The 23,965-nt window shown below is 44.2% G+C and overlaps 1 protein-coding gene across 1 annotated transcript in view; it reads right to left on the reverse strand.

Annotated features, from left to right (window-relative positions):
* TRAF3IP2 (TRAF3 interacting protein 2) overlaps positions 1-23,965 on the reverse strand; it is a 63,666-nt gene that overhangs the window by 28,606 nt on the left and 11,095 nt on the right. Inside the window, exons 2-5 of the mRNA XM_069726146.1 lie at positions 23,258-23,529; positions 15,830-15,917; positions 8,819-8,991; positions 7,046-7,134 (exon numbers count right to left, since the gene is read on the reverse strand). Of these exons, the coding sequence (XP_069582247.1) occupies positions 7,046-7,134; positions 8,819-8,991; positions 15,830-15,917; positions 23,258-23,522 (615 nt within the window). The 5' untranslated portion in view covers positions 23,523-23,529. The remainder of the gene's footprint in view (positions 1-7,045; positions 7,135-8,818; positions 8,992-15,829; positions 15,918-23,257; positions 23,530-23,965) is intronic.

The raw sequence follows: 23,965 nt of genomic DNA on the forward strand, positions 1-23,965 counted from the left end.
TTTGAAGAAGCCACAAACAGCACAGGGACATATGGACCGCAGCCGTGGCCTGGCTGCAGACAAGAAGCAGCACTCATCGGTGCTATCAAGTTCCGGACCATTTTCAGCCATAAGAAGACCCCTGGACAACCCCACGTCCACAGCGACTCCCGCACCGAAATCCGCAAGACCCACAGGCATCCCCACAGGATTCGGAGCTACCGACACTGGTAGGCCCAAAGCCGCGGCCTCGCCTGAGCTGGCGAGGCCGAGAAGCAAGAGAGGGGAGATGACCCCGCCCATAGACCCGCCCACGACTCCGCCCGCGATATGCGGCGATGCCACCCCCGGAGGACGGAGCCACAGCCCGATGGTGGAGGGGACATCGGGTGAGTCCGCGCCACATGCAACTTGCACGGCGGGACCCCCGGGACCCTCCGGACACCGCTCAAGTGCCAGCGCGACTTCCGAGATCAGACCCGGAGCAGAGGCAACACATGCGATGAGAGGGCCGGGGAGAAGAGGCGGGGATAATGCCCCGCTCATAACTCCGCCCACAGCTAGCGGCGGCAACGCTCCCAGAGAGAAGGAGACGGCCACAGCTGCAGGGAGAACCGCAGGTGAGTTCTCACCGCAAGCGACACCTCCCATAAAGCCCCCTAAACCCTCTGCCCCAGCCCCCATGACCGGCACAACGTCCAAAACCATAACAGCAGCTGCATTCATGCCGGCGGGGAGGGGGAGCAGAGGCAGGGAGGAAACTCCGCCCACTACTCATTCAATACACAGTGATACTACGGCCAGGGATACAAGGAAGCAGGCTGTCAGTCGAGCACTAAAGTATGGTGCCCCAGAATCTGTGCCCTGCCCTAGTCCCCAAATGACAACTACTGCAGTGACTGTGCCAAGTCAAACTGCAAGACGCACACTAAGACTTGATGCTCCCACATTTATACCGCAGCGCAGACCCCAGATGAGAGGAAAACATCAGGCCACAGGTCCTGCGGTGGCATCAATTGAACCGGAGGGTGCGCCACAGGAAAATCGCCACTCACAGGCTACCCCACAACAGGGAGATGGCAGTTATGACAACAAGGGGGAGGGAAGCTCCTCCTCAGAAGTTTCATACCCTTTTTTTGGTGCAGAGGGAACGGTAGATGCAGAGGGACCCCCCACTGAACTAGCAATGGACAATATGCTTAAAAACTTCTGCGACATCATTAATAAAAAAATGGAAGAAGGCTCACTAATATTGGATAAATATATATTCTCTCTCAACACATTAAACACGAGATCATCACATACGGAGAAGGCGTCCGAATCCTATGTGAGAGACGCATTGACTTCCATTGCGGAAAGCCTTGGTTCCTCCTCGTCCGTATCATCCTCGAGATCATCCCAATGTAGCTACTCTTCACCTACATGTGACTCGTATGCTTCCTCTGTATATTCCTCAATCAGTAGCATGGAAGACTATTCGCCTGAGGATATGGATCTCCCCCTTTCGGATAGTTCTCCGACTCCTCCTGTTTCCGCAGTTTTGCTAGAGAATCTACAAAAAGATATTGACTCAATAAAGTGTAACCTGGCGAGTCTCGAGGACCATAAGCGGAGAAACAATGTAAAAATCAATGATCCAAAGCACACTGCCAGGGCAACGAAGGAGTGGCTTCGTAAGAAGCATTTCAAGGTCCTGGAGTGGCCTAGCCAGTCTCCAGATCTCAACCCTATAGAAAACCTTTGGAGGGAGTTGAAAGTCCGTGTTGCCAAGCGAAAAGCCAAAAACATCACTGCTCTAGAGGAGATCTGCATGGAGAAATGGGCCAACATACCAACAACAGTGTGTGGCAACCTTGTGAAGACTTACAGAAAACGTTTGACCTCTGTCATTGCCAACAAAGGATATATTACAAAGTATTGAGATGAAATTTTGTTTCTGACCAAATACTTATTTTCCACCATAATATGCAAATAAAATGTTAAAAAAACAGACAATGTGATTTTCTGGATTATTTTTTCTCAGTTTGTCTCCCATAGTTGAGGTCTACCTATGATGTAAATTACAGACGCCTCTCATCTTTTTAAGTGGTGGAACTTGCACTATTGCTGACTGACTAAATACTTTTTTGCCCCACTGTATATGTACAGTCATGGCCAAAAGTATTAACACCCCTGCAATTCTGTCAGATAATACTCAGTTTCTTCCTGAAAATGATTGCAATCACAAATTCTTTGGTATTATTATCTTCATTTAATTTGTCTTAAATGAAAAAACACAAAAAGAATTGTCCTAAAGCCAAATTGGATTTAATTCCACACCAAACAAAAAAAAGGGGGTGGACAAAACTATTGGCACCCTTCGAAAAATCATGTGATGCTTCTCTAATTTGTGTAATTAACAGCACCTGTAACTTACCTGTGGCACCTAACAGGTGTTGGCAATAACTAAATCACACTTGCAGCCAGTTGACATGGATTAAAGTTGACTCAACCTCTGTCCTGTGTCCTTGTGTGCACCACATTGAGCATGGAGAAAAGAAAGAAGATCAAAGAACTATCTGAGAACTTGAGAAACCAAATTGTGAGGAAGCATGACCAATCTCAAGGCTACAAGTCCATCTCCAAAGACCTGAATGTTCCTGTGTCTAACGTGCGCAGTGTCATCAAGAAGTTTAAAGACCATGGCACTGTGGCTAACTTCCCTAGATGTGGACGGAAAAGAAAAATTGACAAGAGATTTCAACGCAAGATTGTGCGGATGTTGGATAAAGAACCTCGACTAACATCCAAACAAGTTAAAGCTGCCCTGCAGTCCGAGGGTACAACAGTGTCAACCCCTACTATCCGTCGGTGTCTGAATGAAAAGGGACTGTATGGTAGGAGACCCAGGAAGACCCCACTTCTTACCCTGAGACATAATGAAGCCAGGCTGGAGTTTGCCAAAACTTACCTGAAAAAGCCTAAAACGTTTTGGAAGAATGTTCTCTGGTCAGATGAGACAAAAGTAGAGATTTTTGGGCAAAGGCATCAACATAGAGTTTACAGGAGAAAAAGAGAGGCATTCAAAGAAAAGAACATGGTCCCTACAGTCAAACATGGCGGAGGTTCCCTGATGTTTTGGGGTTGCTTTGCTGCCTCTGGCACTGGACTGCTTGACCGTGTGCATGGCATTATGAAGTCTGAAGACTACCAACAAATTTTGCAGCATAATGTAGGGCCCAGTGTGAGAAAGCTGGGTCTCCCTCAGAGGTCATGGGTCTTCCAGCAAGGCAATGACCCAAAACAGACTTCAAAAAGCACTAGAAAATGGCTTGAGAGAAAGCACTGGAGACTTCTAAGGTGGCCAGCAATGAGTCCAGACCTGAACCCCATAGAACACCTGTGGAGAGATCTAAAAATGGCAGTTTGGAGAAGGCGCCCTTCAAATATCAGGGACCTGTACCAGTTTGCCAAAGAAGAATTATCTAAAATTCCAGCAGAGCATTGTATGAAACTCATTGATGGTTATCGGAAGCGGTTGTTCGCCGTTATTTTGGCTAAAGGTTGGGCAACCAAGTATTAGGCTGAGGGTGCCAATACTTTTGTCTGGCCCACTTTTGGAGTTTTGTGTGAAATGATCAATGTTTTGCTTTTTGCTTCATTCTCTTTTGTGTTTTTTCATTTAAGACAAATTAAATGAAGATAATACCAAAGAATTTGTGATTGCAATCATTTTCAGGAAGAAACTGAGTATTATCTGACAGAATTGCAGGGGTGTTAATACTTTTGGCCATGACTGTATCTCTCTCTCTCTCTATATTTTGTATGTCTTCTATACCTGAAAAACACCAATAGAACAGAAAGATAATTCACAGACGTCTCAATGAGGTCTTATGTGTGCCTTGACTTGTAAATAATAGCTTACTAATTTGCTTAAGTAACTTATTTTTTATTTTTAGCTTCATATGTCTTCTATTATAATACTGCAATATCTACTATATAATTGTCTAAGGGTCACTTCCGTCTTTCTGTCTGTCCTTCTGTCTGTCACGGATATTCATTGGTCGCGGCCTCTGTCTGTCATGGAATTCAAGTCGCTGATTGGTCGCGCCAGCTGCCTGTCATAGCTGCCGCGACCAATCAGCGATGGCCACAGTCTGATTAGTCCCTCCCCTGCAGTCAGCGCCCGCTCCATACTCCCCGCAGTCACCGCTCACACAGGGTTAATGCCAGCGGTAACGGACCGCGTTATGCCGCAGGTAACTCACTCCGTTACCGCCACTATTAACCCTGTGTGACCAAGATTTTACTATTGATGCAGCGTCAATAGTAAAAACATCTAATGTTAAAAATAATTTAAAAGAATAAAAAATCATTATATACTCACCCTTTGCGACGTTCTGGTGACCGCTCCATGCAAGCGGCAGGTTCCGGTGCCAACGATGGTATGGGAGAAGGACCTGCCATGACGTCACGGTCATGTGACCGCGACGTCATCACAGGCCCTGCGCGAGAAGGACCTGCCATGACGTCACGGTCATGTGACCGCAACGTCATCACAGGCCCTGCGCGAGAAGGACCTGCCATGACGTCACGATCATGTGACCGAACTACAAGGGGCCCTCGGAAGGTAAGTATATGTTTAGTTTTTATTTTTTAACCTGTGACATACGTGGCTGGGCAATACACTACGTAGCTGGGCAATATACTACGTGACTGGCCAATATACTACGTGGCTGGGCAATATACTACGTGGCTCTGTGCTGTATACTACGTGGCTCTGTGCTGTATACTATGTCGCTGTGCAATATAGTACATGACTGGGCAATATACGTGACTGGGCAATATACTACGTGACTGGGCTATATACTACGTGACTGGGCTATATACTACGTCACTGGGCAATATACTACGTGGCTGGGCAATATACTACGTGGCTGGGCAATATACTACGTGGCTGGGCAATATACTACGTGGCTGGGCAATATACTACGTGGCTGGGCAATATACTACGTGGCTGGGTAATATACTACGTGGCTGGGCAATATACTACTTGGCTGGGCAATATACTACGTGGCTGGGCAATATACTACGTGGTTGGGCAATATACTACGTGGTTGGGCAATATACTACGTCACTGGGCAATATACTGCGTGACTGGGCAATATACTGCTTGAGTGGGCAATATACTACGTGGTTGGGCAATATACTACGTGGTTGGGCAATATACTACGTGGCTGGGCAATATACTACGTGGCTGGGCAATATACTACGTGGGCTGTGCAATATACTACGTGGACATGCATATTCTAGAATACCCGATGCGTTAGAATCGGGCCACCATCTAGTAAAAATATAAACTGTGAACAAAAATTGGTCTACAGGGTGACAACTGGTTAATTTATTTTGTTGGTACTAGAGTATCACTGTATGACTAAAGGCTGGTTCTGAGGGAGGTAGGATATATAAATAAGGGTTAGCGTAGCAGATCAGTTGGATTGATATTTTTTATTTTAACAGTTTGCTTGTAAACTACTCAATAATAAGCATTTTTGCTTCTTGCTATGAGGCCCATTTGTTTTGCAGGGAGAATATGGACGAGGAATTTAAACTGGTGCTTTGATGTGTTGCAGTGGTCTCTCAGGTTATTCCAGAAGAATAAAGAAGAGGCCAAAGACCCAACTTATGTATGTGAAGCCAGATATGCAACTTATCAGTCCGGATACAGGGTGACTTGGGATACCATGTAGCCATACCATATGGTTGACTAAAACTCCCTGACTCTTGTAGATATGTTCTCAGATTGCAGGTTTTAGCCTTAGCCCGCATTATATGTAATGCCAGGACCTTTGCAGGAGAACACAGAGGAAAACTTTCTGATCTCCTAATCAATATTAATTTTTATCCACTGTTTGTAAAGCATTGTCCAATATATCCTTTATATCTTGCATATCCGCACAGTCATAAAATGTTTATAGGACACAAGTCTTAAAAAGTTGAAGTTGTCAAGTATTCTCAAAGCAATTAACCAATGAATACATGATACAGTAGGTTGTCGGTCAATGAGATGATGCCCTGTTAGTACTCTGGGAGGAGACAGGTAATCAGTGCTAGGTAAGTGAACCTTTACACTGTGTCCATGGAAATAAAGCGTGGTCATCTGGACGGACTAAAAATCCCCATACACACACTGATTATTGGCTTAATTTGCCAGTTTTTTGTATGGAGTGCCGGTCAGGGGATGTCAATCATTTCCGATTTTGGATCGATTGTGTTGCTCTTTTAGAGATAAGCCGCAAACGTGGCTAGAAAGTGGGAATGCTAGGCCAAACAAGATCTCCTGTATATGGGTGAGTAAGCAGAGATGGCTGTAGGCCGAACGTTCAGCCAAAACAGGGTTGGTTCTACAGCCATCTAATGTGTTTGGGGGCCTTAAGAGATACAGTAAGTTACATAGGTAATAAGGAGTGGGGAGAGATAAGTTGAGGGATGACTTTTTTATTTCTGGGATTGTCAAATCGTTTCTAGTGGCGTGGTTTGATCATACAAACAGACTAAAGGCGGCCCAAACATCATCAGAGAGACCAAGAGGATTGCCTAGTTCTTACCATCTGTAATGGAAGACTATGCGGAAATTGAAAATCTCTCTAAATTTTCCGTTTTGGTCTCCAAAACATATAAACAAAAATATAACATGACAATAAGTACAAAATGACTCATTTCTGCTGTTAAGTTAAGTTTTGCTTTAACCATAGGAAGGACTTAGCTGCCTATCATCAGGTCTATAAAAACTGCCTCCCCAACAACTAGCTGGTGGGTCCAGGTACGGCCAACCTCAAAGTCTGAGAAGCTCTGCTTCATTACATAATATACACATCTATATTCTTAAAAGAGTATATCTACTGTATGTTAAAGAAGATGGATATTTCCTTATGGGCTTACCAAGGTAAGAAAAGGGTCTATCATTTGTCCTCCTTTTTATCTATCACACCATTAACAATAAAGAGACCAAGCCTAGTAGTAGTTGATAGGGACACCACACTTATGATGATTTGAGCCTGAAAATTCTCTGTTAATGATAACTCACTGTTGTCTTGAATCCATTGGAGCACAAAAGATTTGCAAGTTTTATAACTGGGTTTGCAGTATCTAGGGAGTAGGTTATGAAGACTCTTCCTGCAAGACACAGCAATGAATATACAATTATTGAATTCACTATATGTCAGGATTACATTGGTCTAGACTCCAACAATTCACTTTAAATTATTAATTGTACAGGAGAGGTCTGCATTAGAAGATATTACAATTACTGTATTACAATTTCTACTATTACCCTTTTGTATTTTATTTTCATATTATACCGAGCTCATGAATATGGAGTAGTACCTGGCAAGAGGTTTACTAGCCTTCTAAATGATAATCTCCTGCTGATAAAATAAAAGTGATTTTTTTTTTTTGTTCAAATCTGAAGCAAGCAATGCACATTGCTGGAATCAGGATATCTGTCTCTACATTATTCTGCTCTCAGATTAGCTGTCAAAAACCTGGTGACAGATTCCCTTTAAAGATACAGCCATTTTCCCTTTTGCACTTTCTGTTTTTCCTCCCCTTGTTCCAGGAGCTTTTTAATTTCTTTCCCTCAACATAGCTGTATAAAGGGCTAGTTTTTTGCTGGAAGTGTTTTAGTTAGTGAATTACACCATTTGTTTTACCATATAATGTACTAAAAGGCAAGAAGAAAAAAGTAGGGTGAAATAGTAGAAAAAAAACCATTATTTGGCCAAAAGCCATCTAATGTGTGTGGTGGGCCTCTAGATAACACTGGTATACATTGATTCCAGTTTATTATTTTATCTCAGCAGAAGGGGGCTCCGCACATTTAAAGAAGCACTCCCATCTCTATATATTTTTTATTAAATGTGTGTATATGTGTATGTAATGTAGTGTGAGTGTATTAATATACTCCCCTACCCTCTGCTCCTCTTCTCAGTGACGTCACCGCTCTGCAGGTCACACTGCGCTCTACGTGACCCAGGAGTGACTTTTACAATGCAAGTCTAAGGGGCATAGAGTGACCTGGATAGTCATACTTGCGGTAACGTCACTCAGAAGTGAAGCAGAACAGCGCTGGACACCAGAGAGAGCAGCAGTAGGGAGTATATTAATACACTCACACTACATTACTTGTACACACACTTAATAAAAAAAATATAGATGAGATATTATTATTATTATTATTATTATTTATTATTATAGCGCCATTTATTCCATGGCGCTTTACATGTGAGGAGGGGTATACATAATAAAACAAGTACAATAATCTTGAAAAATACAAGTCACAACTGGTACAGGAGGAGAGAGGACCCTGCCCGCGAGGGCTCACAATCTACAAGGGATGGGTGAGGATACAGTAGGTGAGGGTAGAGCTGGCCGTGCAGCGGTTTGGTCAATCGGTGGTTACTGCAGGTTGTAGGCTTGTCGGAAGAGATTAACATCTAGGGCAATACAAGGAGAAAGAGAGGGAAGCTGGACTGTAGACAATCCTTCATGGACGGCTGCAAAGCTTCCCTCAAGGTTGATTCCAATCTGCAAATAGTCGCAGGTAATACCAATAGATGAAGGATGCCCTTTCAGTGCTGCTTTCATCTATGTGTGTTATCTAATCAAAGATTTGTGCACAATTGCCCTGCATTATGTATATTGCTCCTAGCTAAGCTAAGTATTGACAGATTAGTAAATAGAGAATTCTTTCTATTTGGCAAGATTGCTGAATTTTTAATGTATCCCATGTATCTTAAATGTGTAAGGTTAAGTGAAGAGAAAACTCGATTGACCTGCTGAATAGGTAGAATACACTTACTTTGCTCCGATGGCAAGTTACTCATCTTTAGTCCTGTACCGGGCTCTTCTTGAGGAGGAAAGCGGGGATGGGTATGCCTAAACTGAGGCTGCTGACCACATGTGTACACATCAAGCCTAGGCATATTGTATGGTGATGCAAGGAGAGGCACAGCAAAATTATTCTGTGGACCACTAAAAGGTAAAAAATGTTATGACAACTTCAGAGTTAGAATCGGTGAAGACGCAAAGCAGCATAAAACGAACTCAGAATGTACATAGGAGCCAATAGATGTCTTCTCCCCACTCTATTTCTCAACATGACATCATGCTTCTGTGCACCTGGCTGCAGGGATGATGTGCTGCATACCACTAATGACAGCTGCAGACAATCACTGGCCATAACAATGCACATGGCCATTGCAGACAAGTATACAAAAGCTGGCAGTGAGTGCTGAAGCTGCAGCACTGGAACAACGTGGATTCAACAGGCAAGTAATGTTTCTTTTATTACTTTATTAAATTTTATCACCCTCAACCACTTTTTCTTTCACAACTGGCAAAACCCCTTTAAGAGATACCATAAATAAAATTTTGCAATACATTACATTACACGGCAATTCATAAAAAAAAAAACATTGAAGCAACTCTGCAAAAAGTCTTGATTAAAAATATTTTACTGATTTTTAATTTCCGATGTGATGCAGCATACCACCTAACTTTGAAAGGAGGTGCACATACTATAGTGTGTATGGCGCACAGTGGCAGTTTTTATATTATGCTAATACACTTCCCTTTTCACACAGATGTAAGGAGGTGGCAAGGATCATCGTGTGTCACGTGCGACACCCTGACAGTTATTCATGTTCACTAATGCTAATGTAATGTGCGGTTCCCTAATGTTCATTAATGTGTGTCATGTATTGTAATGTGATGCGTTTGTTATATACTGTGTGTAAGCTTAGGGACAGTATAGGACCATAGGGGGATTAGAATAGAGGGGGCACATTAGAGATAGAGAATCTACTATATAATTGTCTAAGGGTCACTTCCGTCTGTCTGTCTGTCCTTCTGTCACGGATATTCATTGGTCAAGGCGTCTGTCTGTCAATGAAACCCAAGTCGTTGATTGGTCGCGGCAAAACAGCCACGACCAATCAGCGACGGGCACAGTCCGGAAGAAAATGGCCGCTCCTTACTCCCCGCAGTCATTGCCCGGCGACCGCATACTCCTCTCCCGGTCACCGCTCACACAGGGTTAATGCCGGCGGTAACGGACCGCGTTATGCCACGGGTAAAGCACTCCGTTACCGCTGCTATTAACCCTGTGTGACCAAGTTTTTACTATTGATGCTGCCTATGCAACGTCAATAATAAAAACATCTAATGTTAAAAATAATAATAATCAAAAAAAAATCATCATATACTCACCTTCCGCCGCCTTTCCCGCTCCTCGCTACGCTCCATGCAAGTGGCAGGTTCCGGTCGTATGGGAGAAAGACCTGCCGTGACGTCACGGTCATGTAACCGCGACGTCATCACAGGCCCTGCACGAGGAGGACCTACCGTGACGTCACGGTCATGTGACCGCGACGTCATCACAGGCCCTGCACGAGAAGGACCTGCCGTGACATCACGGTCATGTGACCGCAACATCATCACAGCCCCTGCGCGAGAAGGACCTGCCTTGACGTCACGGTCATGTGATCGAACGACAAATGGCCCTCGGAAGGTGAGTATATGTTTATTTTTTTATTTTTTAACCTGTGACATACGTGGATGGGCAATATATTATGTGGCTCTGTGCTATATACTACGTCGCTGGGCAATATACTACGTGACTGTGCAATATACTATGTAACTGGGCAATATACTATGTGGCTCTGTGCTATATACTACGTCGCTGGGCAATATACTACGTGACTGGGCAATATACTAACTGGCCAATATACTACGTGGCTCTGTGCTATATACTACGTCGCTGGGCATTATACTACGTGACTGGGCAATATACTATGTGACTGGGCAATATACCACGTCGCTGGTCAATATACTACGTCACTGGGCAATACGCTACGTGGCTGGGCAATATACTACGTGGCTGTGCTGTATACTACGTGGCTCTCTGCTGTATACTACGTCACTGGGCAATATACTATGTGGCTGGGCAATATACTACATGACTGGACAATATACTACGTCGCTGGGCAATATACTACGTGGCTGGGCAACATACTACAGGGCTGGGCAATATACTATGTGGCTGGGCAATATACTACGTGGCTGGGCAATATACTACGTGGCTGGGCAATATACTACGTGGCTGAGCAATATACTACGTGGCTGAGCAATATACTACGTGGCTGTGCAATATACTACGTCGCTGGGCAATATACTACGTGGCTGGGCAATATACTACGTGGCTGGGCAATATACTACGTGGCTGGGCAATATACTACGTGGCTGGGCAATATACTACGTTGCTCTGGGCAATATACTACGTGGCTGGGCAATATACTACGTGGCTGGGCAATATACTACGTGGCTGGGCAATATACTACGTGGACATGCATAGTCTAGAATACCTGATGCATTAGAATCGGGACACCATCTAGTAGGATAGATAAGAGTATTAGTTTAGGCACAGGCAGCAAGGAGGTAAGTAGATGGTAGGGGCGCAGAGCAGCACAGAGCAGGGAGATATAGGACAGACATTTCCTGGTTCTGTCAGACACCTGGGCAGTCTGCAGATGACAGTAAGGAGACCCCCGGCTGAAGAATAATGCAGTCGGGCATCAGCTCAACAGGACCATGCCCAAGGATCCAGGGTCGAAGACCAAGGCAGGAGCAGCTGAGATGGTGTTCTCAGCACCTTTCCCTATTGGAACCGGACAAGGGTCTGACAGGGAGCTGGTGACGCTGAAGGTACAGATGGGACACAAACTGTCCAAAGATGCTGCCCGGATGGCAGAGGAAAGGAAAGTGCAGACAGAACAGAGTCTGGCTAGAGGTACGACCGTGAACACCGAGAGTAAAGAGAGAGAAATGATAGAGATATTAGAGTCTGCCGGTATGGCAGAGGAAGGGAAAGTACAGGAAACGTTGCCCTGTGTAAACTTTGCTGCTGATGTGAAGAATACAGAGAAAAAGATGGTCTCTGTGTTTGAACGGTGCTGTCTGTGAGATGAATATGCTGTCTAGTAAAGTTAAGCTGTTGGAAAAAGACCTCATCTCTGAAGTGATTTGCAGAGCTCATGAATGCGGAGCCGACATGGCAGCAGCTGGGGGAAATTGCACAGAGCCTGTGAGTGTGCTGTGGTGCATGCTGCACAAGGTACTTTATCTTTTCATGTACAAGGTGCCAAGACTGATTGTTGCTTCATGAACTTACCCACGACTGCCACCCTGTGCCACATTGTTACACAGTATTGTATCCCTTTCATGGCCTGCCAAACAGCATAGTGCCCCCCCAATACATTCCAATGCACAGTATGATTCCCCCTGGGTGCATATCCCTCCACACTCTGTAAGGTGGTATCTGGACATATCATGGATGGGAGGTATGTGTCCCCGAGGTGCCAAGCCTTGGTTGATGTAGGAGCCGGAGAAGCAGGCTCAAGCACACAGTGCTGAGAGGTGTTTAATGAGCCCAGATAATGGGTCCGGGTTTTAAGAGCAGCTGAAAGAGCTAGGTGGGATCGAATTCTCACTTATCTCCAGTCCAGGTCTTGGAATATCTGATTTAAGGTGAGGAGTAGTGATGAGCGAGTATACTTGTTTCTCGGGTTTTCCCGAGCACGCTCAGGTGGTCTCCGAGTATTTGTGAGTGCTCGGAGATTTAGTTTTCGTAGCCACAGCTGCATGATTTACAGCTACTAGACAGCTTGAATACATATGGGGATTCCCTAGCAACCAGGCAACCCCCAGGTACTCAGGCTGGCTAGCAGACGTAAATCATGCGGCTGCGTCAACAAAAACTATATCTCCGAGCACTTACAAATACTCGGAGACCATCCGAGCGTGGTCGGGAAAACCTGAGCAACGAGTATACTGGCTCATCCCTAGTGAGGAGGCCTTGCATTTGGTCCTCAGACTGTACTGGAATCTGAGAGGAAAAGGACGGACATTTAAACATCTGAGCCCGTGCGTTATATGAACTGGTTATTTTCCATTTTTTGATCTGTTATACATTTTTGTACCTGGAAGAGGCTGTTTTATTTTGTTAACCCAGACGGTTTCAGCCTTTAATAAACCACCTGTTTGTTTTGAATCAACAAACTGAATTCTATGAGTGAACTACAGTTTACCATGGAGCCGCTCCTTGATAACTGGTGTTAGAAGTGCGGGCAGCGTTCTCAGCAAATACGTGTGACTGCTACAGAGGCACGGCATGTCCTGGGTAAAGGCAGCTATAAGCCAGCAAATGAAATCAGACAGCATGGAGGACCTGCTAAAACACCTGGTGCAAGCCCAGCAACAGTGGGGCAACAGGAGACAAGTAAGCTAGTTATGCAGCAGATTAAGATCCAGCAGCAGCAGCAACAGGAACAGCATTGACAACATCAGCAGCAGATTGATTTGTTCACAAAGACAGTTCGTGGTACGGTGAAAGCTTCGACTCCAAGGTCAGTGGACGTTAAGGACAGCCCTGCCCGGGTGATGACATTAAGGCCTTTTTGACTGTCTTTGAAAGGGTCGCCGAGAGGGTGAAACTTCCGCCAAATCAAAAATCAATGGGCAGAGGTCCTGGTGCCATACTTGACAGGGGAGCCCCAGCCTACTATGACTTGGCCTTGCAAGATGCCAAGGAATATGGCAAGCTAAAAACTGAAATTTTGGTGCGCTTGGGTGTGACATTTACTATAAGAAATCAGCGAGTCCACAGCTGGGCGTATCACAGGAACAAACCCCCTCGCTCCCAAATGTTTGACCTACTGCATCTGTTCCAAAGTGGTTGCGGCCAGAGTCTACCCCTGCCCAGATGGTCCCTGCTGATGACATTATATGCTGGAAATGTCACGGCCTCAGGAGCATGGGGTAGACAGTCTGTTCCTGCATTTTGCTATGAATGGGGGTCTGATTTACAGAGTAACCAAGCCAAGGGTTGAGGTGATAGAGCAGTTACTGGTGCCAGGGCCCTATAGACGTGGGGTGTTAGACATAGCTCATTCCTGTGTTGGGTGGTCACCTGGGGGCAGATAAGATCCAGGACCGGATCCTCACGAAATTATACTGGTCTGGGTGCTACATATAAATTATGAGCTATTGTCGTTCCTGCTCCACCTGCCAGCTAACCTCCTCAGTGGCCCACTTCCACAGTCCCCTAGTACTGTTGATCATCATCGAGGTTCCATTTGAAAGCATAGCAATGGATTTAGTGAGGACTCCGGTTGAAGACTGTTTTTTGAGTTGTCAGATCTCATTCAGGTCATAGAGCATGAGGTACTCACAGAGCCTCATGTTCACGTCAACCTGAAACCGTATCGGAATCCAGAGGCCCGCAGAAAAGTGATCTTGAAAGACATGATCTACAGCCAGGATTGGGGGAGCCATCTGAGCAAAGTCCAGGCGATAATTGATGTTCTACGGAAGGTGGGTTTTTTCCATAAACCTGAAGAAATGTGCATTGGGCATGGAGGAAGCTAAATACTGGGGCTAAGTCGTGGGCAGGGGCGAAATTAATCCCTAAATAAAGTTGAAGCAATCCAGAGTTGGCCACAACCTCTCTCAAAGAAGCAGGTCAGGGCGTTTCTAGGCATCATGGGCTACTACCGCCAGTTCATTCCTAACGTCGCCATGATAGCTGTCCCTTTGACAGACCTCTTAAAAGGGACAAAGTCTGTTATGGCTAAGTGGTCTCCAGAAGCAGAGATGGCCTTCCAGGAAGTGAAGCTAGCTCTGTGTAAACAGCCAGTGTTGGTGGCACCAGATTTCTCTAAGGAGTTTGTGGTCCAAACGGATGCGTCACATGTCAGGTTGGGCACTGTCTTATCACAAGAGGTGAACGGGGAATAGCACCCCATAATGTATCTAAGTCGCAAGCTGTCATCCTGCGAGAAAAATTACTCCATAGTGTTGAAGGAATGTTTGGCCATCAAGTGGGCATTGGACACTCTAAGGTACTACCTTAGACAGGAAATTCAGGCTAGTGTCAGACCACGACCAGCTGAGGTGGTTGAGGGAGAAGGGGAACAATGCCCGAGAGACCAGGTGGTTCCTACCACTTCAGGATTTTTGCTTCCATGTAGAACATAGGCCCGTGTAACTGTTTGGCAATGGTGACAATCTGTGGAAGGTCCACTGTCTATTGGCAGAAGGTGCCAAGCCTGCAGACAGGGAGAGGCGTATGTAAGGTGGCAGCTGGACAGATTGTGGATGGGAGAAATGTGTCACCGAGGTGCCAAGCCTCAGTGATGAAGGACACGGAGAAGCAGTCTACAGCACATGTAGTGCTCAGAGGTGTTTAATGAGCCCGGATTAAGGGTCCGGGTTTTACAAGCAGCTGAAAGAGCTGGGTTGGATCAGCTGCTCACTTACCTCCACTCCAGGTTTTGGAATGTCTGATTTAAGGCAGCTAGTGCTGTCTCACTTTGTTTGTTTTTACAAGGTGAGGAATCCTTGCATGTGCTGCTCAGACTCTGCTGGAGTCTGAGAGAAAAGGACAGACATTTAAAGGACTGAGTCTGTGCATTATATGGAGTGGTTATTTTCCATTTTTTTGTTCTGTTATACCTTTGACCTTAACTGAATCCTGTGTGTGAACCAGTGTCTACCACAGAGCCAATCCCTCGCAACACGCACACACACGATACCCTAATACATACCCACTTATTTCTGAAGAACTTGGCTTTTTTATATAATAGACAATCAAGGGTGAAAATAAAGTGGACCACAACTCTACCACTGCAGTAGAAAATTGGATATGTGCCTGATGTAAAAAATGGCTTAAGTCAATAGGAAAGAAGCATAAAATAAAGGTAAAACTGAAGTAAAAAAATGCTGTGATGGATAGAACAATCATTATTTTACATACCAGTAATTTGGTTGCATGTGTGGTTGGTACAGCCGAGGATGCTGCAGCATAGGTTGCATACCTTGATAGCCAAATGGAGATCTAGGCTCTAGAATAATAGTAATTGACATTATATTCATTGGCATTAACTTTATACATACCATATATTAATGTTAATAAAGAAGGTTTGAACACAAATGTTAACTCATAATAGCATTCTAGCCCAGAATGATATTGCTATTCTGGCACGAAATAAGGCATGTGCAATGATCAAGCCGTTGAGGTGGTACAATCATGTGTTGCTTTCAGCAGTACTACTTGTATTATTGCAGTTGTATTGCACACCAGATGCTCGGTACTGGCCCACAGGGGAAGTGGTGAATCCCCCTGTGTAGGAGTGGATCGCCTACACCCCTATATGAGCCATAGTTTTCACAATATACTTGATTTGCTATGTGTAGACACAGAAAGCAGCTCATCATTCAATTAACAAACAACTCAGTTTATTATTCTATAGAAAAATACGTACGTCTGTGAATGATGAACAGGTAATATCTGCATGTAGTTGAACAGCAATACCCCAGAGTCAATGTTACTTGTGGGCCCTTGGCCTCCCAGTCTGACAGTGTGTCTAAGCCATTCCATTACTGTATCTCAATCACACCGTGATATGTGCAGTTATATACAATTGTAGACATATGTATGCTGCTACTATGGCCATAGTTAGTTCCAATTGTAATTTATATAATCATGTATCCACCACAGCAATGGATTAACATTATACAACATGGAGCAGGCACTAACCATAGGAGCATACAACACACAAACTTTCTGATACAAAGATGCATAAATATAGGGGTTGTAAAATGGCCGCCAGACAAGTCTTCGAGGGGAGATATGTATAGTCGAGGTTGGTAGCCTCGGTGATGTAAGCCCAGAAAAGTAGGTTCCAGCATGTATAGTGCTTAGAGGATTAACCTCTTAACCCCCAAGGGTGGTTTGCATGTTAATGATCGGGCCAATTTTTACAATTCTGACCATTGTCCCTTTATGAGGTTATAACTCAGGAACGTTTGCATGAATCCCGGTGATTCTGACATTGCTTTCTCGTAACATTTTGTACTTCATGTTAGTGGTAAAATTTCCTCGATATTACTTGCGTTTATTTGTGTAAAAAAATAAAATTTGACAAATTTTAAAAATTTCGCAATTTTCCAACTTTGAAATTTCATGCCCTTAAATCAAAGAGATATGTCACACAAAATACTTAATAAGTAACATTTTCCACATGTCTACTTTACATCAGCACAATTTTGGAACCAAAATAGTTTTTTTGTTAGGGAGTTAAGGGTTAAAATTTGACCAGCAATTTCTCATTTTTACACCACCATTTTTTGGGGACCACATCACATTTGAAGTCACTTTGAGGGGTCTATATGGTAGAAAATACCAAAAAGTGACACCATTCTAAAAACTGCACCCCTCAAGGTGCTCAAAACCACATTTAAGAAGTTTATTAACCCTTCAGGTACGTCACATGAATTTTTGGAATGTTTAATGTTTACGTCAGTTCCAATTTGTTTTATTTTACCAAGGGTATCAAGAGAAATTGGACCCCAAAAATTGTTGTGCAATTTGTCCTGAGTACGCCGATACCCCATATGTGGGGGTAAACCACTGTTTGGGCGCATGACAGAGCTCGGAAGGGAAGGAGCGCCGTTTGACTTTTCAATGCAAAATTGGCTGGAATTGAGATAGGGCGCCATGTCGCATTTGGAGAGCCCCTGATGTGCCTAAACAGTGGAATATCGTAGTTACTTACCGATAACGGTATTTCTCTGATCCCATGACGGCACTAACGAGAGAGGGATCCGCCCTCAGGGACAGGAAACCCACAGGTTAAAAAGGCGGGACCTCTCCTCCACCTCAGTTGGTTTACAGAGCCTTGCAGGGAATTTCTGCTGTAACTTAATTGGTTATTTTTACACAACAAATCATAACTATATAACTTCTATAAGCTCATATATATATATATTTTTTTTTTTGCACACCTCGTGACTTAAATTATTAGTAGTGTGGACACCCATACGTGAAGGGAGGGAATATACAGGTGCCGTCATGGGATCAGAGAAATACCGTTATCGGTAAGTAACTACGATATTCTCTTACCCCATGACGGCACTAACGAGAGAATTTCAAAGAATGAAAGTTTTAGGGTGGGACTACTGCCTCAAGAACTCTCCTACCAAAAGTTAAGTCTGAGGGAGAAGATAGATTAAGCTGATAGTGCTTGAAGAATGTAGAGGGGGAAGACCAAGTGGCTGCTCTACATATTTGATCTATTGATGCTCCACCACGTTCAGCCCAAGAGGTTGCCACCGACCTGGTTGAATGGGCCTTAATTGTGTCCGGAGCTTGTTCTCCGGAAGAGGTATATGACATCTTGATGGCATCTCTTACCCACCTTGCCAACGTGGCTTTCGATGCCTTGTGACCCTTATTTGGTCCCTGAAAGCAGACAAACAGAGCCCTCCCTTTCCTACACTCCCTTGTGGCTGACAGATAGTGTGTTAGACATCTCTTTACGTCTAGTGTGTGTAGAGCCTCCTCTTTTTTGTTTTTTGGATTGGGGCAAAAAGATGGTAACGCTATCTCTTGAGATCTGTGGAATTTTGACGCCACTTTGGGAAGGTAAGAAGGGTCAGTTTTAAGGATTACTCTGTCATCTAATATTTGGGTTAGAGGTGGGTAAGCTGATAAGGCCTGCAGATCACTAATCCTGCGAGCTGAGGTTAGGGCCACCAATAAACAGGTTTTCCAAGATATTATTTTCAGTGAAGCCTGAGATAAAGGTTCGAACGGTGCCTTAGTTAGTGCTGAAAGGACTAAGTTCAGATCCCAGGGAGGAGCGGTGAGATGTATAACTGGTCTGGACCTAGTAGATGCTCTAATAAATCTTTTTACCCAGTGATTCCCCGCCAAATCCTGGTTGTAAAGGGCACCCAATGCTGCAATCTGAACTTTCAGAGTGTTTGTTGCTAGGCCTTTCTCTAATCCTTTTTGAAGAAATTCTAAAATTTGTCTGGTCTTTTCCACTCCTTTTTTATTAGGGTTTGTATTTTTTCGTTTAATGGGAATACTCTGTACTTCTTTTGTTCCAGGCCACTAAACATTAGATCTTGTACGGATTTTTTGGAACGAGTGTCCGCCAGGCCCATTGTCGCCCTAACCATTTTTACCAGTGCATCCGTTTCATCTATTGGGAAACAGTTGCGGCCGCTTTCTGAAGATGCGGAGGAGGATGCTGAAGCTGTAGAGCTATCTGAATCCTCACTCGTGCTATCTCCCTCGCTGGAGCTGTAATCTGGAGTTTTTTCTTTACGTTTTCTTTTACGGTTTTTTACGCTTTTTAGTGCGTCTGCCACCTGGGTTTTAATTAAGTCTTTTAATTCAAATGTGAAACTCGGCGTCTCCTCATTAATGGTGTTCCTAATACATGACGCACAGAGTTTTTTAACCCACGAATCTGGCAAATCTGCTGAACAAAGTGGGCACACTTTATGTTTACTTTTCCCTTGGCATTTCTTTCCCTAGGAAACAATAAACCCCTATTAGAATATACACTTTCACGGAGGTCACTTACCCTCCTAATGTGAGGAAGATACCGGTTGTGGCTTTGAGGATGCCTCCTCCACTTGAACCACCGTCTCCCTCCTGGATCCACCAGAGCCTCTGCTGCGCTGGGATCCTGAGCTGCTGCGCTGCGTAGGTTTCCGTGACGAATGGCGCTCCTTCGGATTCTTTGTCACAGGGGCCTGTGAAATTTCTTCCACCGACTGCTCTATTCCACTCATGGTGGTAATTACTGAGCAGCGGTATGCCCCTTTTTTTCCGGTTTTTATGCTGACAGAGCGGCGCCAGGTAACTTCCGGTTTACCCAGAGGTACCTTGCGCCGACCCCGGAAGTGACCCCTGCGCCTGCGCAGTAAGTTGCCGGACCTCACACGCGCGCTCACTACTTGCCGGCTCACAAGAGGGACGGAGCTTCTGCAGCCGCCGCTGCACCCTGCGTCCTGCCGCTTGTCAGTGACCGGCGTCACCACCCCCTGTGCGCCTCATGGACCGGCGGAGGAAACCTCCAGGTAGCCGCCGCTACCTATTACCGACCACTCCATTGAAAAGAGAAGAGGCAGGCTCGGTAACCTCTTCACTGCCTCCCCTCCGCGCATATCCACGAGGCCCGCCGACCCCGGAACGCGCCTTCAGGGAGGAATCCACCTGAGACCGTGGCAGGGCCCCCTGCTGCCTGAACTCGGCCCGATGGTCCCTGGACTCCTGAATGGTGAGCTGTGGGATCCCCGTCGGGGACAGGAAACCGAACTGAGGTGGAGGAGAAGTCCCGCCTTTTTAACCTGTGGGTTTCCTGTCCCTGAGGGCGGATCCCTCTCTCGTTAGTGCCGTCATGGGGTAAGAGAAATCCCACACAAGAGACACCAATTTGGAAACTAGACCCCCCCAAGGAACTTATCTAGATGTGTTGTGAGAACTTTGAACCCCCAAGTGTTGCACTAAAATTTATAACGCAGAGCCCTGAAAATAAAAAATCATTTTTTTTCCCAAATGATTTTTTTAGCACCCAAATTTTTATTTTCCCAAGGGTAACAGGAGAAATTGGATGCCAAAAGTTGTTGTCCAATTTGTCCCGAGTACGCTGATACCCCATATGTGGGGGTAAACCACTGTTTGGGCGCACGGCAGAGCTCGGAAGGGAAGGAGCGCCGTTTTACTTTTTCAACGCAGAATTGACTGGAATTGAGATCGGATGCCATGTCGCGTTTGGAGAGCCCCTGATGTGCCTAAACAGTGGAAACCCCCCAATTTTAACTCCAACCCTAACCCGAACACACCCCTAACACTAATTACAACCCTAACCATAACCACACCCCTAACCCAAACACACCCCTAACCCGAATCCCAACCCTAAGCATAACCCTAACCACACCCTGCCTTGTGCAGGCATGTACTACGGAGGACAGAGAATGAACTTCAATCCAATATTGCAGCCAGCGGGTAATGAAAGGGTGAATCAAACACCCAAAAACCCCGCCTCCATGGCTGAAGATTGTTCCCTCCAAATTCAGGTGACAGTGTCCCTTTAAGTTCCAGGTCATATGGACAGGATAGTACGTCCGATGGCAGAAAGGGGTTAATAGGGTGTGTCAGGGCCGGGTTGCTCACATATCCCCACCCCGGGCATGGAAAGGCAGATGTCTCATTCAGTGTCTGTGGAGGTGTGCAGTCCTCCACTATTATTTGCTTTTGCTAAGGACTAAAGAGCTGGACACTGACCCGACCGGTTGAACCCACACTACCGTTTGGACTCTTTACTATATGTTTTCACTTTGTGCAGGAAAAGTCTGTTTTTGTCTGTTTTTGTTTATGGAGTTTGAATAAACCAGCCTGGAAGTTTTAATGAAACCGCTTCTCGTGTCTACCTCAAATTGCAACCGAATGAGTAGAAACCCTACATGGTATAAAATGAAAGCTATAACATTTCAAAAATATTGTTATGGATAAAATAGAAATTTGGGGCACCATAGAAAAAGAGAAATGCATCAAGTATTTATGTGTACAGAATCACTGCTGCCTCATACGGTATAGCTAATGAAAAGAAGGTTCTTTTTTAGCATCTTAATCTTCCTAGAAACGCAAATTGCTTGCATCTTGAACTTCTGGAACAGAGCTTCTACTTTGTATTGATTTTACTGCTAAGGGCAGGTGCAAACAGACGTATTATTGGTCTAAGTGCGATCCAACTAAACATCAGAACGCACCCGGACCTATGCCAGTCTATGGGGCCATGTATATGTCCGATTCTTTTTCCTTTTTACAGTGAGGTCCAATTCTCTCTCCGATACTGACACTTATCAAACTCTGATCAATGCATGATAAGTGTCATTTTTATTATCACCCAATTCTCTCAGATGAGAGAATCTATGGTTGTCTGCACAAGCTCTAACATTGAGAAACCTCAGTGAAAATCTGGATTAACTGCGTTTACAAATCATCTATGAAAACTAAAAACTAGTGGATTGTTTCAAATTCAAATTACTCACCGAACCTCCTCCTAAAATTAGATTTGTGGCAAATTAATTTGTTGTAATTCACAATATTGCAAAGCCTCTAAATGCCCAGAAAATATGTGTATATTCTGAGGTATTGTAAGCACAACCTTTTTAACCTTACCAAACTAGGCAATTTTCCGGTTTGCGCTTTTTTTTTTCCTCCCCTTTTTCCAAGAGACACAACTTTTTCTTTTTATTTTTTCTATCAACATTGTTGTTTATGGGAAAATCCAAGATAAAAACATAAACAAATACCCTGCAGTAAATAAATAGCAATAGTGCATGAAAATAATATAAGGTGAACGGTGCAAAAAAATGTAATGAGAAGAACTGGAATATGCATGCATTTTTTGCGATCTTTCAGCTGCTGAAAAAACACAATTCTGGAGTTTTGATTTTTTTCTCATTACGACGGGTTAATTAATTTTATATTTTGATAGGTTGGACTTTGACGTAGGTGGAGATACCACTTAGGTGCATTTTTTTAATAATTTTAATGAGGTGGAAAGGGAGGGTGATGCAAACGTTTGTATGTTTTATATTTGTCAAACTTTTTTTAAACTTTTTTTTTTCTGTCTGATTGCTTTTACTGTAATCAGCAGTACCATAGCATTGATGTATATAGCAAAAATTACATTCTCCTATGAATGTCAGTCATAGGCTTGCTTTCACAGGAGCACCATTATGCGAGGCACAGGGGACATAGCCTGGGGTCTGGTGATCAGGACAAGCCATCAGGTTGCGTTAGTGTCAATGGACACCCCCCAGGATGTGTGCTGTAAATGCTGCAGTCAAAAGTTGACAGCGACATTTAACAGGTTAACAACCTTAGGTGGGGAGCTCTGCTCTACTCGCAGCTGTTAGAAGCAAATGATGGCTGAATAACAGTCATCACCTGCCAGCAAAGATGTGTGTTCACCTCCTCACATGCCTTAACAAAACAAAACACAAGCCCTCACATGGCCATATTGAATGAAAAATAAAAAATAGTTATGGCTCTGGGAAAAGGTGGAGCAAAAAACGGAAAATTCAAAAACTGAAATACCCCTCGTTCTTAAGGGGTTAATTGTCTTGATGATATGAAACGGAACATCTTGAAAATAACTTTCCAGTTTTATTTAGCAGTTTGAGAGAATCCAAGTGTGCATACATTCATAGAGCACTTGGTATACATCATTACATTTATTTTTGAGGGGAGGGAAATCATATCCTTTGAGCAATTCATGATGAAAGTTAACAAATAGTTTAACAGACCAGTGATGAATATTATTCACTGGACCATACATAAAATTGTTGATGTACTTAACGTGATACTTGTACCCACCTTGATTCATTTCTCTGAACATTGGATGCCTCTGATCTCCTGGATTGCTATATGATGGCATCAGTGTATTAGGTCTTTCCAGATGTTCTGTCCCCAGTAATCCTGATATGTTGGTGTCACTTTCAATACTTAAATGTCTAAGATATTGACTTGGTCCATGAGGCATAACTCCCGAGTCGGTCATAAAAACTGCTCCACAAGTTATTTGATTGAGCGCGGGTGTATACAAAGATTCGTCATCCTCTTCTGGTAAACTTCTGTTCATCTTAACCCTAGAATCCAAATAAAATAAGGTGGTTTATTTCACAGACATTGTTAAATATTCCTATGAAAGCAACTTCTTTTACACAGAACAGTTTTTATGCACCACCTTACTATTTTTTACGACTGTAACCTATTCCTACCCCACTTCACACCAGCTATCAGGACATCATAGCTAGAAAACCTTACTCATGTTCCCATGCTATTGGAGCGGTCCTAACTAGTCCAGTGGTGTGATGGAAGTAAGCACAACGTCTACAATATGTTGTGGTTGCTATATGCCATAGAGTAGCAAGGAAAAGTACCATAAAAGAAACTATAGGGAATGTTTGTGCATTGATTACTAATAATATGTGGTCTCATTGCAGTCCAAGACTGGGTTCACAGCATGTTTTTGCCACACATCAGTGGCTCTATCAGGGTTATTCTTTGAAACCCTGAAACGCA

Source organism: Ranitomeya imitator, chromosome 5 (assembly GCF_032444005.1).
Source record: "Ranitomeya imitator isolate aRanImi1 chromosome 5, aRanImi1.pri, whole genome shotgun sequence".
Taxonomy (NCBI): domain Eukaryota; kingdom Metazoa; phylum Chordata; class Amphibia; order Anura; family Dendrobatidae; genus Ranitomeya; species Ranitomeya imitator.